The 18,400-nt window shown below is 37.4% G+C and overlaps 1 protein-coding gene across 4 annotated transcripts in view; it reads right to left on the bottom strand.

Moving 5' to 3' along the window:
• LOC114053891 (chromodomain-helicase-DNA-binding protein 7) overlaps positions 1-18,400 on the bottom strand; it is a 245,912-nt gene that overhangs the window by 10,753 nt on the left and 216,759 nt on the right. For 3 of the 4 annotated variants that reach the window (XM_027877001.1, XM_027877003.1, XM_027877004.1), the window contains exons 18-32: positions 17,894-18,061; positions 17,509-17,688; positions 17,160-17,270; positions 16,869-17,074; positions 11,746-11,945; positions 11,405-11,564; positions 8,336-8,425; positions 7,722-7,825; positions 6,164-6,293; positions 5,722-5,794; positions 5,519-5,576; positions 4,470-4,698; positions 3,970-4,178; positions 3,151-3,816; positions 2,292-2,452 (exon numbers count right to left, since the gene is read on the bottom strand). In XM_027877001.1, coding sequence (XP_027732802.1) covers positions 2,292-2,452; positions 3,151-3,816; positions 3,970-4,178; positions 4,470-4,698; positions 5,519-5,576; positions 5,722-5,794; positions 6,164-6,293; positions 7,722-7,825; positions 8,336-8,425; positions 11,405-11,564; positions 11,746-11,945; positions 16,869-17,074; positions 17,160-17,270; positions 17,509-17,688; positions 17,894-18,061 — 2,745 coding nt within the window. The remainder of the gene's footprint in view (positions 1-2,291; positions 2,453-3,150; positions 3,817-3,969; positions 4,179-4,469; positions 4,699-5,518; positions 5,577-5,721; positions 5,795-6,163; positions 6,294-7,721; positions 7,826-8,335; positions 8,426-11,404; positions 11,565-11,745; positions 11,946-16,868; positions 17,075-17,159; positions 17,271-17,508; positions 17,689-17,893; positions 18,062-18,400) is intronic. The other variant, XM_027877002.1, reaches the window with a different exon arrangement.

The following is an 18,400-nucleotide window of genomic DNA, read 5'->3' as shown; positions in this document are numbered from 1 at the left end:
GGTCTTATTCTATTTAAGAACAATGACATGGAAATATTTGCTAATCATTCAAAGAATAAAGAAAAATGTTTAAAGTAGATTAGTGAATCTAGAAAGACTGCTTTATTATGGATTAAGTTCTCAGGTAGCCCTAGGACAGAGAATTTTGTTTTTCACATATGAACACTGTATCATTTGAAACAACAGAAGACACATACAACCACCTCCTCAAAAAAAATTACTACTAAAAAAATTTTTTTTAACTCTTCAAAGGTACATTCCATTCACATCTGCAAAGCTGACAACTTCATATATAGTTAGAAATACAGTTCTTTAAGTCATCAGGACAAACATTGAACATCTGTGTTTAGCATCTTGAAGCTCTGGCACCTTCACATCCAACAGGCTGGATCTAAAAGTCTATACCAGGAAGTTGTTCCTCATTAGCGTCACTATTAATAAAGTTCAGTATTATGAAATGGGCATCAACCTAGAGACATCTAATGAATGTCAATTTGCATTCCACACCCATTATCACTTCAAATTTCATTGAAGCGTGTACATTAAAAATTTCTAATTACAGCTTTTAGTCTACTTAGACTGAGTTTCCACAGATTAAAAATGCTTGTTACTATGAACCCTTCAAATCATCTCTGAAGCTCCTTTCTGTATCCAGTAAAGCAGATGAAATTTCTGCAGCAACTTAGGAGACAGGAAAGGAAAAGAATTCCTTTGAGAGTACAATCTTGAAGTAAAAAATTCATTTTTTCAGCATCCCTCTGTTCCTTCAACTTAAGCAATGATTACTGATGATTAGGATATAAGGTCATCCTTTAACTTCCTGATTGGCAGGAATAATCTACCAGTGATCTTGGTAGCTGCAACAGATGACCTGCTTTTCCCTTGAAATAAGCTTATTAAAGTTTTTGTTTTATTTTGCTTTAAACCAGATGGCCCTATTTACGATGATTAGAAATATTCCTACTTTATTTCTTCACTCTTCAAAACAGGACCAAATTGAAAATGGATTTATGACAAAGTTACTATATTCAGCAAGAAAACTAATCACCCTAAGTTTACATAACATCTCCTTTTAAACACTTCATAGGCACAGTGATCACAGACTCAGAGCCAGAAAGAACCTCAGGTCATACATACAGTCCAACCTCCTAATTTTACAGATGAAGAAACAAAGGCCCAGAGAGATTAGGTGATTTGTTCAAGGTCGCACAAATAACAAGGGGTAGAAGCAGGAAGTGAACCAGGTCTTCTAACCCCAAATCTGTTATTCCTTCCACTACTGTCACTGCACTGTGATTAGCTTTCTATACAGTAAAATTTTACCTACAAAACTTTTTCTTTGAAGAAAATTATTATTAACATCATATGTTTGAGATTGAAATGACTAATGATACTCTTTCCTTCTCCCTACACAGACTTTAATCTTCTAAAATTCTAAAGTTTTGTTTTAATACTGTAACTCTTTTGCAGATAAAATCCATAATTCAGGTTCATAAATTTCTTTCTGCCAAGAGAGTGTGATTCTGTTGACACAATAATTTATAGACTACAAGGAAATAATGCATGTTAGCAAACCATGCTATCTAATCAAAAAAGAACCTCACTATACTAATAAGTTGTAATCACATTCTAAAGCTTACTATACCCCAATCACCCCTGGCTTGTCACCATTCCTATTGGATAGCCTTCTAAAAACTTTTTTCTTTGGGATTTTCAAGAATCTTTAACAAAAAGATATTACTTTGTGCATAATAACAGCCACGTTGTGTGATGACTAATATTGATAAACTTAACCCTTCCTGGCAATACAAGGATCTAAGACATCTCCAGAGGCCTTGTGATGGAAAATGCTATCCACATCTAAAGAAAGAACTATGGAAGTCAAATTACTATTGTTTTTCTCTTCTGTTGAGTTTTGTTTCCTCTTCCTGATGGTTCCTCCTATTGGTTTTAATTTTTACTTACAACATCACTAATGTGAAAATATGTGTAATATGAATGTAAATGTATAGCCTATATCAGATTGTGTGCCATCTTGGGGAGGGTGGTGGGGAGGAAGGGGGAGAAAAATTTTAAACTCAAAAGTACATGGAAGCGATCATTGATAAATCAAAGTAAATTAATTTAAACAAAAAAAGAAATTTGCCAAGCCCCCCCCCCAAAAGACATTACTTACAAAATTTGTATATGAAAGTATTAGTTCTATAATTATTTTGGGAAAAAACAAAAGGGAACAATTCGGGAAGGTGCCCCCCCCCATCTTGATCAAAAAGAAATGATGAAGCACCAACCTTAGGCCAAAAAGAAAAAGTGAAAGTTCTTTCATGAAGGAGCTGAGCTACAGAAGGATCTCCGTCCTCCAAGTAAAATCCATCCCTGGTCTCATCCCGGGCTGTGCTCATGGATGCATTGCTTTCTTCATCAAAATTCTTCCCCTGAGAAGCAGTTCCTGCTGAGAAGGAAGAGTTGATATCCATTAACTACAAACAGGATAGTCCCTGTAACAAACTCAGGCAGAACCAGAATTAAGTTAGAGAAGAAAGGGTAATTTTCTAGCAATTGCTCACTAGAAGTGACAGCTATGGCTGAAATGTATGATTTTGTACTTTATTTCTACTTTGAGTAATCCACAGTAATCAGACACTAAAAAGTTACTTTCTAGAGGAAATTTCTCATGTGCTCTGATTCTATCCCTTTACCTATAGAGATGAACAGTGAAGAAATTGAGTAATGACAGTATATTGAGTAAGATGTCTACAAATAATTAAAATTCTTCTTCAACAATCTCTTCCTCCCTCCAATTCAAGGGGAATAGTTCATTTAGTGGCATGTATCATGCCTGATATACTATAACTACAAATGCAATCTCTTGTCATTAAACCACAAAATACCACACATTTGTCCAAACCCATTCCTTTATGGTTCAGAATGTATGAAATGTGTCATGTTTATGCACCAAGAGAACATATCAAAACTAATGTATAACTTTTAGTATCCGAGAGAAATCTGGGAATACTACCCCTTCTTAGAAGAGATTCTGTATTACATGCTGTAGAAAAGTTCATAGGCTAAAGTTTAGCATGATTACACAGTATGTTTTAGGGAAAGCTGTTGATAACTAGAACAGAGAACTAGGTGTATAGGCTTTACCTTCAGGTTGGGAAGACTCTTCTGATTTATCATCATCATCTAATTTTTCTTCTTCATCTTCTTCAGAACCTTTTTCTGAAATAGACTTTGGATCTGCATCTGCACTAATTTCGATATCCTTTGTTTCACTTTTAACAGAAGATGTCTCAGCCTCACATTCCTGCTTATTGTCTTTTTCTCCAGAATCAGCTTCCTCTTCCTCAACCTCAGGTTTTTCTTTGACCACTGAATGCTCAGACTCCTCCACTTTAACTTCAGCTGGTTCTGTGGCCTTTTCATCTTGAATGTGGGTGGATGAGATGACTGGAGGAGTCTGACTGAATCCAGTAGCCAGTGGGTTTAAGGAAGATATACTACCTGTTCCTCTATTTTGAGCAAAGTTTTTATGGGCATCTAAGAAAGACAACTCAGGATCATTCAAGATATGATAATCTGTCCTACTGACTCCATGTTTAGCAGCACCAACCAATAGATCTTTGTCATGTTTACCACACTCCCACCACTCTGGCAAATCCAAGCTTGGCTGGCAGAGTTTTAGCCTCTCTCCCAGCTGAGGGTGATGAAGAACTTGTTCTCGTATTTTCCTTAACAGTTCTATGCGGTATAAAGTTCTAGAAGCACGCTCTTCAGTGATGGGCTCAATCATGGAAGAGAGGTCAGGTGGTTCTACAACACAAAAGCAACTTTATTTATCTTGGTAAAACAAAAGGACTAGTTTCTAAATTGAAACTAATTACCATATGACCAAATTTTTTATTTGTTTGCTTTTAGTTCCTTATTTATCATTGAATAATCATGTTTATCCATCAATATACCTACCATCATCTGGCTTTGCTGGCATTCGGCATACTCGCCTACACATGGCTACAAAACAGTTGAAATATTTCTCCAAACTCTCATCAGACTTTTTGTCAAGTCTGGCAAAGGCTCGGAATTGGTTCCAATCAAACTGCTGTTTCATAGGATCAAAAATAATTCCAAATGTAGAAACTACACGGTAAAAATCTGCCTCTTCTCTTCTTGTCCATCTATTGGAAAAGGAAAGATATTATCTTGAATAGTACCTGAATAAAAGAGATTAAAGTTGATTGTTAGTCTCCCCCATCCCCTACCCTTCATAAACTTAGCAATGAAGTATTCAAAGGAAAAACAAAAACGAAAGTGCTTTGATTTTTTAAATTTTCCCATAAATACTATCCTTGATGGTGATTTCTATGGGCTACAAGCCCAAAAGAAAAAAAAAAGGGATATAGTGGAATATAGTGGAAAAACATGTGGGGGGGAATTGAACAAAACAACAACAAAAAAAACCAACTCACTTTTGACGTTTTTCAGATATAATAGCTTCCCTTTCTGCTTCCAGGGCTCTCACTTCCTCCCGAGGACGACGCCTTCGTCGGTCAGTCTTCATTAGTGCCTCTTGCCTCATTTGTTGCCTTTTATAGCTGCGCTGATAGGCAGTAATGAGGCGGCGCAGACGGGTAGTCAGGGTTGAGGTGTTAGGCCAGTAAAGTTGGCCTAACTCGGCATTACTTTCACTGTGCTTGCCTAGGGGAGTGGAAAAAAAATATTTTTGAAATGCCTACTTGCTTCTTTGCAATTCCCAACAAAATAAGATGACTTATTAGCATTCAGACCACATTGTGGAAAGGATGGCTCAGTGCCCTAAAAATGTAAAAATATAAATTTAGAATAATTACTAGTGTAGAGTTAATTAGTCGAGTGTAAAAATGAAATTACTGCTTCAGAAAAATGTATGGTGATTTGTCAAACGTGTGTGTGTATATATATATATATATCACATATATATATACACACACACACATACACACACATATATCTATATATAAATTTACTTTATACCCTACATTCTACATCACAAGTGCTTCCTTAAGCAATACGTTTTCAAAGGAAGTTCATGGATCAAAAAGACTATAAATTTAACAATAATTTAATGATTTTATATATTGGGCAAAAGGTCATATTTACTCCATACAATAGTAAAATTTAATCTCTATATTTGGCAATAGTCCTTGCATTTCTAATGATGCTTGATAATTATTACCAACAGCAGAAAAATCCAAAAGCTTAACTCTTTTAATCCAAATTATCCTGAATCATTCTGTTATAGATAAATCCCACTGTGTAATCATAAAACAAACATAAAGAAGAATTATTTATAGGTAACTGAAAAATGCTAAATTACAGGGGGGAACGATCAAGCAGCATGAGAAAAAATGATTTTTGATAAAATCTAAAATATAACAAAATATCCCAAAAGGACAGAATGTCTAATATCTTTAGCATTAACATGAACCGCAAATATGCAGCATGAACTCACTCCCCTTCAACTCTCATATAGCATTACCTGTAGTGTGTATCTCCATGGATTCCTCCTTCTCCTCTGGAGGTGAGTTTGCAAATTCCTTGAGAAGAAAAGTAAATTGTTTAGATTTTTATTTTTCCTTAGCTTTTAGGAGAAAGGTCTTCCCAGCTAGTACTTTATGGATATAAAATAATCTAAGTACATTATAAATATTGAATTGAGAATCAATATACTAGAGTTCTTACATCTATTTCATCCTTGAATGGTGTTCTGGTTGGTTTATATTCAGGGTCCTCATCTTCTCGGTCAAATTCTCCCCTATGCAAAATTTAATTTAAAAATAAAATCAAATTGATAAACAAGTGAACTTTACTTTCCCACCAAACAATCAATTTATTATGTGTTACTTTGAACCTGAGGCCTGGTGTCAAAAGGGAAAATAAATAGTACTAAAAGATGAAATAGTGAAAAAAGAATTATTCGGTAGGAACTAGATTTATATTCAAGAGATAATAAATGTTTAGGTCTGTATTTTAATGTTATGCACCATGTAGATCAAATCAATGGCAGTCATTTAAACACCCAAGTTAGATTCTGTATAGTAAACAAAAAGTATAAAAATTGAACCTTGCCAATATATGTGATACTGACATAAAGTTTATTAAAATATTAAAACATCCTTCTTACCCATCACCACCATCTGCTAGCATGTCTGTTCCTCTTTGCTCAGCAGCTATGGCCTTGGCATCAGGCATGCCAACCCGTTCCAGAAAACACAGTGCTGGGTCAGCTCTCATAGAATTGTACTTCTCATAGCCTGTTTCCATCATCGCCACCACCCCCGCAGATGAAGCAAACAAAAACAGAAACAAAAAAAGGCCTTATCACAGAAAGATTCATGGCACAGATACATGACGCATATTTTGCTTCTGAATCAAGGTTATTATCAATATTGAGTTTAAGGAAACAAAAATCTGTTTTTAAACAAAGCATCCTAGAGATGAACATCTCAAATGAGGTTGTTTGGGTTCAAGTTACTTTCAAGAATATTACAAAAAAAATATGACCAATGCTAATAGGAAAACACTTCTTTAATATAGAATAATGGCATGTTGCCTAGGAAGATTTTTGCCTCCCCAACCTTGTTTTGCTGTTTTTTTTTTTAACCAGATCTAATTTTGTCTGACATTTGAAAGGCTTCTTAGTGGGTTCTTTATGACTTCTACAGTGATTCTCCTTTTTCACTCCCATCACCCCTTTGTGAACAGTTTCAGTCATGCTGGAACTTGTACTGTTGGTCGACCCCCCCCCCCCCCCCCCCATCCCCCCATAAGGCCTGAGGACCTGTCTTCTTAGGTTTGGGAGGACACGTGTCAGGGAGATGACACTGTTCCCTCCATTGTTTACACACTGCAATTTGCTTTTTTTACTGCCCAAGTTGACTAGATAGAAAATGGCAGAGCCCAACAGTGCACGGCAGGGAAATGATTTTTAGGCTAGACTTGCCTCAGCTGAGCTCACAAAATGTGGCTGCTGTACATAGGCAGAACAGCACAATTCAATTAGGATTTGTACTACAACACACTGCTCCTAACTGCTGTAGAGCCCCAAGCCAAACTGTAATCATGAAAGGTTTTATAAGCCATCATTCTCCCCTTTAGTCAGGCTGGGCTGCTGAGAATACCTCTGCGACCTCCAGAGAATTGGGATTATAATCAGGAATCGCTCATTGTATATATCCTGCCAGCTCCACATCCCCAGCCTTTCAAAGTTAACAAGGCTGCATCCCACTCAAGGGAGCCGGGAGTTCTCAGCACTGACATTTGTGAAATATTGCTTGGAACAAAGCCCAGGAGGCACTTGTACAGATTAATAGCAGAGGTTAAGCCCACCGTCCACTTTGACACTGGTTGGCAGAATTAGCAAGAGAAGCAGTCCTGGAAGCAAAGTTTATGGAGATCTATAGTGCTACTTGGCTATTATTAAAACAAATATGGTTTTGTTTTATTTACAGCCAAGAAAGAAATATTTTCTTCTCAAATATTCTACAAACATTTAAAAACAGCATCTGATATTTACAGCTCAGATTAGACTTTTAATACAGAAAAATGGTAGAAGCCAAGAGTCCTTTGGAACTACGCTCATTAATATTATGACGGGAAGAAGGCGTGTGAAGAGTTCTAAAATACAGATAAAGCCATACAGTCAAGTTGTATTCAAATACACAAAGAGAAACCTCACTTACCATGTTTGTATACTCCAATTAAGAGGGATTTATCTGCCTCCTTATCCCACCAATCTGTAGGAACTTCAACATGGAAAGGTTCAGGTATCCATACATCTGTTTCACTGCAAAGAAAATAGCTTAAATTATATTTAAATTGAGTACCAGTACCATAACAAAAAAATGCTATGTATTACGTTATGTACTATATATGTCCACCCATACAGCCTTCATTATGGAATCTATATGGAGAGATCTGGGCAGTGTGGTGAAGTGAAGGCTAAAGGGAGCCAGCAGAGGTCAAGGTGAATCATTTTGCTGTCTTCCTTTACTATAAACAAACCTTATGTGGCAACATGTTTAAAAGGCTACCTTCAAACCATCATCAGCTACTTAAAAGAGTGACTAAAAGTAACTCACATAGGAACATTATTCAAACACACACAAAATAAAAAATGAAGCTCACCCAGATTCCTGCCATATCCCTAAGCTCAAAACAGTCACATTCAAGCTGCACAAAAAGAGGAGTCACTGAGAGTAGCTTATGAAGTTTCTTAAACACAGTGTTTAAAACATTTTCCGATTACACCAATCTCCACAATAAGGCATAGAAAAAAATGTGCACTTGCACTAACCTTGAGTCAGCACCCTCTAAGATCTTATCTGCCTGGTCCCCTATCACTTCTTGTCTCAGATAGTACAGCATGCGGACACGCAGCAGGACCCTGGAGAGGAAGACAGGGAGGGGGGGAAGTTCTTAACTTCAGGACTGTTTGCCAACAGTGGCTTTTGGCAGCTGTTGCTGTTCATCCATCATCCTGCCAAGGCTGATTAGCCATGCTGTATGGTAGGCTTGAAGCGTGACAGATGGTGGCACATAATCACCTCTGTGTGGTGCTTTCTGCTGGCTTCCAACAGGCCTGCCTGGCAACCGCTTACACTGCACAGAGAGGGACCAAGCTCAGCCCAACCCAGGCGCATTTCATTTAGTTCTACCTCGTGCAGCTTGTGAAGTTTGGACACGTACTCCACCATCGCCTCTGAAGTATTGAAGCAAGTTTGTAAACAACTGAGCAGATGGCTTTCAGTCACTGTTCTGCTTCATTATCTCATAAAATTTCCTCAGCTGCTGCCTTAATACCATTTTTGGAAGCACATCAGAAGTTGTAGGAATAAACGAGATATAAAATCTGGTTTTACTACCTTACAATAAACCTTCAATATGGAATGTCAGGTTTTTCAGATTATACAACTTTTGTTTCCGAGAAAGGTGGTAGTTGTGCGTATGTGTGTGTGGGTGGGTGAAATCCCTCTCCCTTTAGGCAAAGCACTTTTTTTTTCCTCCCTCTACTTTGTACTATTTTTTTCTTTTTACCTGCGCATAAGTTGTAACAAAAAAACAGAAACTTTACTGGGCATTTGAAATGTGTCCTATTTACTGAAGCTCTTGGAGAGATTTCCAAGGGATCAGTCAAAATCACTTGGAACGCCAGGACCAGATTTTCCAAGGTAATCAAATCCCATTTGGATTTTCACAATGGCTAAGACATTATTCTTTGCAACAAAATCCACCTGGCAAATCCCATAGGCTTATACTATGTTTACCCAAGTACAGCATCCCCTGCTGGCCAGCTTGTGGTGTTACACTTTGCGGAAGACCACCCTCATAGACACAAGCAGATTACTACTGTATGACATAGTCCACCCTCTTTCTCAAGAAAGGAACAAATGGTTATCCCTGAAATTCTAAAATTACAACTTCTTTGTGCCAGACAGTTTCAGTGATGCAAATCAACTCTTGATTTTACTAGAATGGGCTATCTAACCAACCCAAAACTACCTTACCTTCTCTTACCTGTAACCATTTAGGGCCTAGGCTACTGATACATGGCTGCCAAGTATGACTGCCTGCACTCCAAAGCCCTAAATAATTTTTTTTTTTTGGTTTATCCATTTTGTATTCTCTATATCTCAATTCTTCCTGTGACAGGTAGGCTCAACAGTTGACAGCATATGGATAGTCCAGTTCAAACCAAAGGCACAATTTAGCATAATTGTGTGTCTAGTGTTTCCTTTCTATCCCTGGTAGGAACAGAGCATCTGAATTCTACTTCTGGTACAAAAGTTATCAGAAAGAGAATTTATAAAGCGTAGGCCAAACCTTTGACAGAATTTTTTTTTAATTAAGCAAAAACTAACACTAGTAGATGTTTTTTCATGGCTTTTGCCACCTAAAGTAGGAGGTCTTACTGTTTCAAGAGGACCTACCCATCTGTATTGAATCCTGGATCTTTTTCGTCTTTTTGGAGGAGACAGAAAGGGTGGAGGGTAGAATTACGCTCTAGCCTACCCTCTAAAATCCAAAACTTTTGGCAAATGAAATACTCCAATAAATTATGGTAGAACCAATATAAACTCCCATTTTCTATCCATGGACATCATCTTATTTTAGATGAGAACAGGGCTTGGAGGAATTACACGAGAAGATAAGGTAGGTTAGACTTGCACGTTTTCAAACTACTAAAGATTAGATTGGATAACTTTCACTCTACCCATACCCACACCTACACAATAACTAAGAGGAAAGACAACAAGAACATTAGTTACTGCTTACAAATATGGAATGCAACTGCAGGCAACATACTAAGGTAGAAGTCTGTTAGGAGCATTAGAAAGGGAAATGAAACTGCAGTGCCTAGTAACATAAGCCATTGTTCCTACATTAAACTAAGGGAAATGTATCTACTTTGGATGAGCCTCATTTCCTGGTTTGTTTGCATTCAGAACTCAAAAGGATGTGAATAGAGATCAGAAAGTTTACATAAATCCCAAGCAAATGGAAGTTTACTAACGGCAGTAGTTGAAATGCCCTTTTAGAGGGTGTTACTAGGTGCTACTACTTTAAAAACAGGGTATGTTAGAAGTAAGTAAATAGCCCTGGATTGTAAATTTAGAAGACTTAAAGAAGAAAATCTTTATGTATAAAATCTGGAAAGTACCATCATTCAAAGAAGTCTCTAAAAAGTGTCAGAACTGTAAGCAAACACCTTCTCAGATTTTGAAATTTTCCTTTCAATAACAGCACAGAAGCATTAATGTACACGGGTCTTCCTATGGCCTGTGGTTATGTTAACAGATTTCTAATGGTTGATATTAGAATTCAATTATACAAATATTTGCTGAATGCCTAATAGGCACTACAAAGTACTAAAATAGCATCAGACTCAATATATTCTATTTACTTTGTATTGTCAAATTTCCATATTCTAATTGGGAAATGTTAATTTTGGAAGTGGACAAGAATGAGAGAGAGAGGGAGAGAGACAGACAGACAGACAGACAGAGACAGAAAAAGAGAAAGAGAGGAAGAAAGAGAAAGAGAGAGAGAGAGAGAGAGAGAGAGAGAATAAAAATCTCCTTCCACTGAAATATTTCCTGAAGTTAGCTAAATGTTGAATCACATTACATAAACTGACCATAACTTTTTATCAAATGTTTGTTGGAAATTAATCATCCCTAAAGACTTGATAACCACCCAGCCAGGCATCACCTGAGTTGTTCTGATGCTTCAAGATAGACAGCACAGCCATGCAAAGACAATAATCACACACTCCAGGAGCCTTTAAGAAAAAAACAAAAGCAAAAAACACCACACCTTTCAAAAAGAAACAATGCTCACAGATACAAATCCTTTAAAAGCTTACTTGTTACAGTGATGTTTCAAATGTTTCTTGTAGCTATCCTCCTGAAACAAGGCATCTGGGTTGCAGCTTGCCAGCCAATCAGCATCTTGCAGCACTGGCTGTGCACTCTGGGCTTTCACTTTCTTTCCCTTCCTTCCCCTTGGCACTGGTGCTGATAAGCCTATAATAATAATAAAAGCTTTTCACCATCCAAATTGCAGTGTCAGAGTCAGATATTTATACTTAAGAGACAGGAAAATGTAGGGTTTATGTTACATCTTTTTAATGACAGTATGTCACAAAGGTCTCTGCCAGCTCTTCGCCACCAGTGAACCCCAAATAGTACAATGACACCAACATACCAGAATGATTAACCAAAGCTCGGGTCTGGCCATCAGCTGTTGGAGTGATCAGATCCCAAATGAAGCTTTTGATATTTTCATCTCCTTTGTAATGATGGAGACAGTAGACAAGGATGGTCCGGCAGATGGTTTCCACATCTTGTTCAGTTAGCTGACGTTTGTAACGTCCATGAGAAAGGATGTCAGTCCACCGACCCCAACTGCAGGGAAAATATTCAGTGTGTTGGCGTTACACTGGCATTTACCTATGAGGCTTTCATTTTAATCTTCACAGACCAGTTGTGCTGTGAAATTCTTGGTCAGTGCTAATGATATTTTACATAACGTCAAGTCAGGGAAACGTAGTACCCGAGAGTTGAGTATTTATTTTACAGAGTAGGCAATAAGTTCACTGCTTGTAAATGCAGCAGCTGAACTACCCTAAAAATAATCAAGTACATATGTCTAACACAGGCCTTACAAATCAGCTGCAGAGTGGGCTGTCCTAGAACACTAATAGAATCCAGGGATTTGGGAATATATTGTATACTTTGCTCCCCTCAAATATTAATTTGTATGATTTGATGCTGTATAACTCTTTTAAACTAGAAGAATGGCTCAAGGTTAGGAGTGACTACCCTGAAAAGAACAGTGCAATAATGAATGTTATGCTAGCATCTCCCCTCAATATATTTCAAAGGGATGTCATGAAAATTAATGAGAAAAACCGTAAAGTGCTTTGAGTTTCTTTCTGAAAAAGGAGCAATAATCAACTCATAAAAGCACCCAATAGTGCCATCCATTCAAAAGAAAAATTGAAATCATCAACTCTTGAATATCTATGCTAGGTGGAAGGAGAAAGAAACATGGCTATCCAATAGATACTTGTAGAAGTATCTTTTCCAGTATTGGCTGTACCTTCAATCATTCTCCTCAGCTCACTGGATGAAGTTGGAATACTCGTTGCTCCCCACTGCCACTTCCAGGTTCTCCCCATACCTCCACCACTCAGCAACTCCTTTGAGGTTCATACTATTCACACATACCACCCAAACAAAATCCTGGTAGCTGTGTCTACAGATCCCCAGGTCACTCCTTCCTTCCACAATGAATACAGTATATAGTTCACAATTTTTCTCTCTTCCTCAACTCTTGCCCTCATATTAGGAGATGGAGATACACACATGCACGCATGCGAGTGCACACACACACACACACAGACACACACACACACACACAGAGACACAGCAACAGAGACACTCCTCTAAATTTCCTAACCAAGTTCTTCAACCTACTCACTTCTTATGAGTTACTCCTCTACCCTATCTCAGCCACATACAAAGATGGACATACCCTTGATCTTGCTATCACCCACATATGTAGCACACCTCCATGTTCAAAAGTTCTGAAATCCCCTCATCTAATCATAACTGTACTGGCTTTTCACTTCTCCTGTTTTTCCTTACAAAACCCTACTCTTCATCCACACTGTGATCTGACCCATTAATTCTCTTCCAGGCTGTCTCCCTCCACTCTCTTCTCTTTAAGCCATCTTGATTCTTAGGGGACCAATTCAGCTCTATTTTGTCCTAGTCTCTTTAATCCCTAATTCCCTTATCATATCACTGATTATGTCCTGCCAAGCCTCAGCCTTGGATCATTCTCACCATTTAGCACTTTTATTCCTATATACATGATGTAGAACGAAGGTAGAGAAAATCACGTGGGTTCACTAAAAACTTATGTCAAATAACCTCAAATGGGCCCTCACTGCTGCTAGGCAATCCTACTATACCTCATCAATTCATTATCCCACTCTCCACAGTGGCTTTTCCTAATTTTTTCATCCCTCCTCAAATCTTCCATGGCTCTCCATTCCCACTTGCCCCTCTATCATCCCTATTCTACCACTTATTTTTAATTTCTCCCTGTTTACTGGCATGTTCTCTCTGCCTTCCACTACATTGATATCTCCCCCTCCTCATTTTCCTTGACCTCCCTGCAGCTTCTGACATCATTGATCTCCCTCTTCTCCTTGATACCATTTTCTCTCTAGGTTTTTGGGATACCACTCTCTCTTGGTTCTTATCCTCCTTATCTGACCATTCTTCTCAGTCTTCTTTGCTGGATCCTCATTCAGATCATGCCCTCTAACCATAGGTATCCTGCAGGGTTCTGTCCTTGGCCCTATTCTCTTCTCCCTCTATTCTACTTCATGAGTGATCTCAACAATTCTCATGGATTTAATTACTATCTCTACGCTGAGGATTCTATGATATACCTATTCTGCTCCAGCCCCTCTGCTGACTTCCAAGATTGCATCTTCAACCACCTTTCAGGTATTTCAAACTGGATGCTCAGTAGATAGATATCTTGAACTCAGTATGTCCAAAACAGTACTCATTATCCTTCCCGACCTCCTACTTTCCTTATTACTGCAGAGGACAGTACCATCTTCCCAATCTCTCAGACTCACTAGAGACTTCACTGTCTCTCACCACATATCCCCTCCAACCCCCATATACAAGCTGTTGCCAAGGCCTGTTGATTTCACCTTTGCAACATTTCTCAAAATATGTCCCATTCTCTCTGACACTGCCACCACTTGAGTACAGACCCTCATCACCTCACACCTAGACTATAGCAATAGCCTGCTGGTGGGTCCACCTGCTTCAATTATCTCCCAACTCCACCCTTCATTCAGCCACCAAAATGATTTTCCTAGAGTACAGATCCAACCAAATTACTCCCCTACCAAAAAAAAAAAAAAATACAGTAGCTACTTATTGCCTCTAGGTCAATTGCAAAATGCTTTGTTTGGCATTCAAAGCCAGTTATAATCTAGCCCCCTCCTATCTTTCCAGGCTTCTTACACTTACTCCCTGCCACATCCTTTGATCTAGTGACACTGGCCTCTCGGCCATTCCATGAACAAAATACTCCATCTCTCCTCTCTGGGAATTTTCTCTGGCTGTCCTCATGCCCGGAATGCTTCCCTTCTCAATTCCAGACTGACTTTCCTGAAGTCCCAACTAAATTCCCATCTTTTACAGGAAATTTTTCCCAACTCTTTTTAATTCTAATGCCTTCCTTCTCTTAATTATTCCCTATTTGTCCAGTATATAGCTTGTTTTGAATATATTTGTTTGCATATTGTCTCCTAGATTCTAAGTTCCTTGGGAACAGGGACTATCTTTTGCCTCTTTTTGTATCCCTGCCACTTAGCACTTAGGAACTTGATTAGAGGCAAGCAAGATAGCATGTCTACAGCAGCCCTCCATATTGAATAGGAAGCAGGTTTGGTTTGCATAGACCTGCATGATGGATAATTATAGGTAATCAGAAAATAAAAATGTTTAATACAGCTACTTTGGGACAAGTCAAGACTGCTGTTGAAGAATAGAGAAAAGGTGAAAATAGCAATATAAAGGACTCACTGGAACTTTAGTATGACAGAATTTGAAAGCTAAAAGGGACCTCTAAAATTGTCATTCTATGATCTTATGTTCCCAGGATCACAGATCTCAGAGATGGAAGGCAAGTCATAGTAAGTCCAACTACTTATTTCGAGAAACTCGAGATCCAGGGACACGAAAGGCCTAACTCAAGATCATATCAAAATAATATCATTTTACATATTTATATCTTTCATGTTCAATTGTAATGGATTTTTAACAAATTAATTCATTGCTAGGAATCTCATTGCAAATCTATGTAACAGAGATGAAGCATGGCAGACATTCACCTTTTCTATATTGTTAGCAAGTAAAAAGAAATTCTTTGAACAGTATAAGCTAAAAAGGGCAGTGGTACACATACATCCTCCCCAGTGATTTGAGAGTTTAGGTGGCTGGGATCTGAAGAGGACAGAATACAATAATGAGGAGAGAATGAAGAGTACCTAAATTGTTACTTGGTGGCAGGACAAACACAACGAAACAAATGCAAAATCTAAAAAAAGCCAAGGTCTTCTAATACAAAACATCTCAGTTTTACCCTTACATTCAATGAACACAACCAGGTTCCTGGCTACAGTTGCTGTTAGAGAGGAAAAGATAAAATACACCTGTTACATAGGATGTCTTGCAAACCCTAACAATGAATCTATGGGTGCCATCAGCTACAAAATAGAAAGAGAAGTCAAATGCAAAAGCTTTTAAAAAACAAACTATGATTTCCCCTAATATGCAAGTGATCTTCTAAAGAATTTACCATACCCTCTGTCACATTATCTCAGTACTGTTTTAGGTGACTTGAAAGAGATTTCAAGGAAACTTGCTTTTATTGTCTTTAACACATCTTTGACAATGAATATATGTATTATTACTATAACAACCAACACAATTATAATATTTAACATAATATATTAATGATACAATATAATTAATAACAGTTATATAATTAACACAGGTGTTATTATAATAATAATTATTATTAACTAAGGTTCTATAAAGGATTTTGTGCTCCTTGCAGTTATATAGAAATACAAAGTAATAAAAGATTTAGGAACCAAATTACATTTAGAAAGAATGTGCTTAATTAGCTACCAAGGATCAGTGTTCCCCTTGCTATACTTCCTCCTGCTACTGACCAATATATTTGACTAGAAATGGCTTCTTCCCATCGCTAAGGATTTTAACACTCTGTGGCTCTCATAGGACAAGCATACTTTCCCCTCATTATGAAAGATTCCATTACTATTAATTAGCACCATGGATCATACTCAAGACAATCCTTGGAGGTAGGCAGGATAGCCACTTCCATTTTATATATTTTATATAATAATGACAACCTAAGAGTTACCTAGTGCTTTACAGATTCTGAGCACTTTATGCATGATATCTTATTTGAGCCTCATTCAGAGAGATGGATGCTATGGGGATCATCCCCATTGCATAAAAGCTGAGCAGTTAAAATCTGTACCTATGGCCACACAATTAACTAGTAAGTGCAAAAGGAAGAAAGTCTGTGTCATTTTAACTTGTAAGTTGAGCTCTTGTGACTCAATGCTGCCTTTCATGTTTTACGACCTTAATCACTGAAATATATTGTGCATGTGTCAAAATTCAGTGACTTAGCCAGTAACTAAAAACTATAATAAAGAAAAACTTAAAACATTTTATATGTGAAGTCAGTTTGCTTACCCATAAACTAGAAGATTCTTTTCAACTCTAAAACATTCACTCCTTGCATAACCCTGTGACTTGTCCTGAGGTCTCCGGGGCTTTGTGCTAGGCTTTTCTTCTGAATCACTTTCCAAATCTGAAAATTCCATCAGCTCATCTTCTTTCACAGCACTATAAAGTCTAGTTTGCTTCCTTACTCTTGGAGTGTCAATAACCAGGTTGTTCTGAAACAAAAACAGAAAGAAACGTGAAACTTGTGGAAAACAATTCTAGAGATAAGATAAGTATTTGAATGGGACTTTTACTCACCCGTCCATTTAAAGCATCAATATCTAACTCAGCTTTCTTAGCCCACTTCTGCCAGAAATTTGGATCATCCAAGGATATGTCTGTCCTATTTCCAGATGCAACAAAACTAGCCTGAAGGTTGAAGATATATGCATCAATATCACAGCTCTGTTTAAAAGCTACTTCCCCAACCCCAGCCCCCCATTTCCTGAATTTAATCATTCATTCAAAAAAATAGATAACAGGTATTGAGCAAGGGCTTGATTTATCATTACAACAGCAAGTTATCAAGGAAAAGCAGTGTTTTTTTTTCCTTTACTCTGCTGCTGCCTAATATAATCTGATCTCATTGTAACAGATAAATTCACACCTTAGCAAATGTAGAACCCTTCCCTTCAGACTCAATAGTAATGGTGTGTGTCCGCCTCAGAAGGATCTGATCAATATCTTCTTCACAGAATTTAGACCCTTCATCCTCTTCATCCATAAGTGCGCCATAAGCACCTTTGCGTAGAAGATCTTCTATTTCTTTTTTGGAAAGCTGCTGCACCTAAAACCAAGGGAGAGAATGCTTTAATACTTTATTTCACAAAAAGAGAAGGTAAATCATTAAAAAAAAAAAAGCATGATACAAATACATGCTTAACACATTCTGACAATAAAATTATATTCTCCCAATAATTAGTATAAGCTTAATAATAAGCAAGGAATCAGTACAGAATTTGGAGAAATTTCCTTTTTTTTTCTTTTTTTACCCCATTTGTAGCATTTTCTCTTCCACTCATGGATTGTAAAACAGCTTTATCCAGGCCAAGCTTCAAGCTTGCTTTGTCAAACATTTCTCTTTCATAAGAGTTTCTTGTGATTAACCTGTAGATTTTTACAGATTTGCTTTGTCCTATTCTGTGACATCTAGCCTGGGCCTGGAAGAAAAAGAAATTAGTGGAGGCTGGCAGAGAAGAATAATATTCAATTGCAAATTAAATAAATATAATTGATTCAATGAGCATATTGGTTTAGAATATTAGTAACACACTAAGATAGTATTTATAACATTTAATACACTTAAAATAATATAAGCTGGCTTTTTTGCATAAAGCATAAGGCATCACCAGAATTAAATAACAAAATTTTAAGTAACTGATCTTGTACTTATCTGCTTTACATATTACTTATTTTCTTTATATTTATTTGGAATATACATGTACGTTACCTACACACACACACACACACACACACACACACACACACACACACACACA

The sequence above is a fragment of the Vombatus ursinus genome, unplaced genomic scaffold (assembly GCF_900497805.2).
Source record: "Vombatus ursinus unplaced genomic scaffold, bare-nosed wombat genome assembly UNPS02014812.1, whole genome shotgun sequence".
NCBI classification, from domain to species: domain Eukaryota; kingdom Metazoa; phylum Chordata; class Mammalia; order Diprotodontia; family Vombatidae; genus Vombatus; species Vombatus ursinus.
This window is presented reverse-complemented; position numbering and strand designations above follow the sequence as displayed.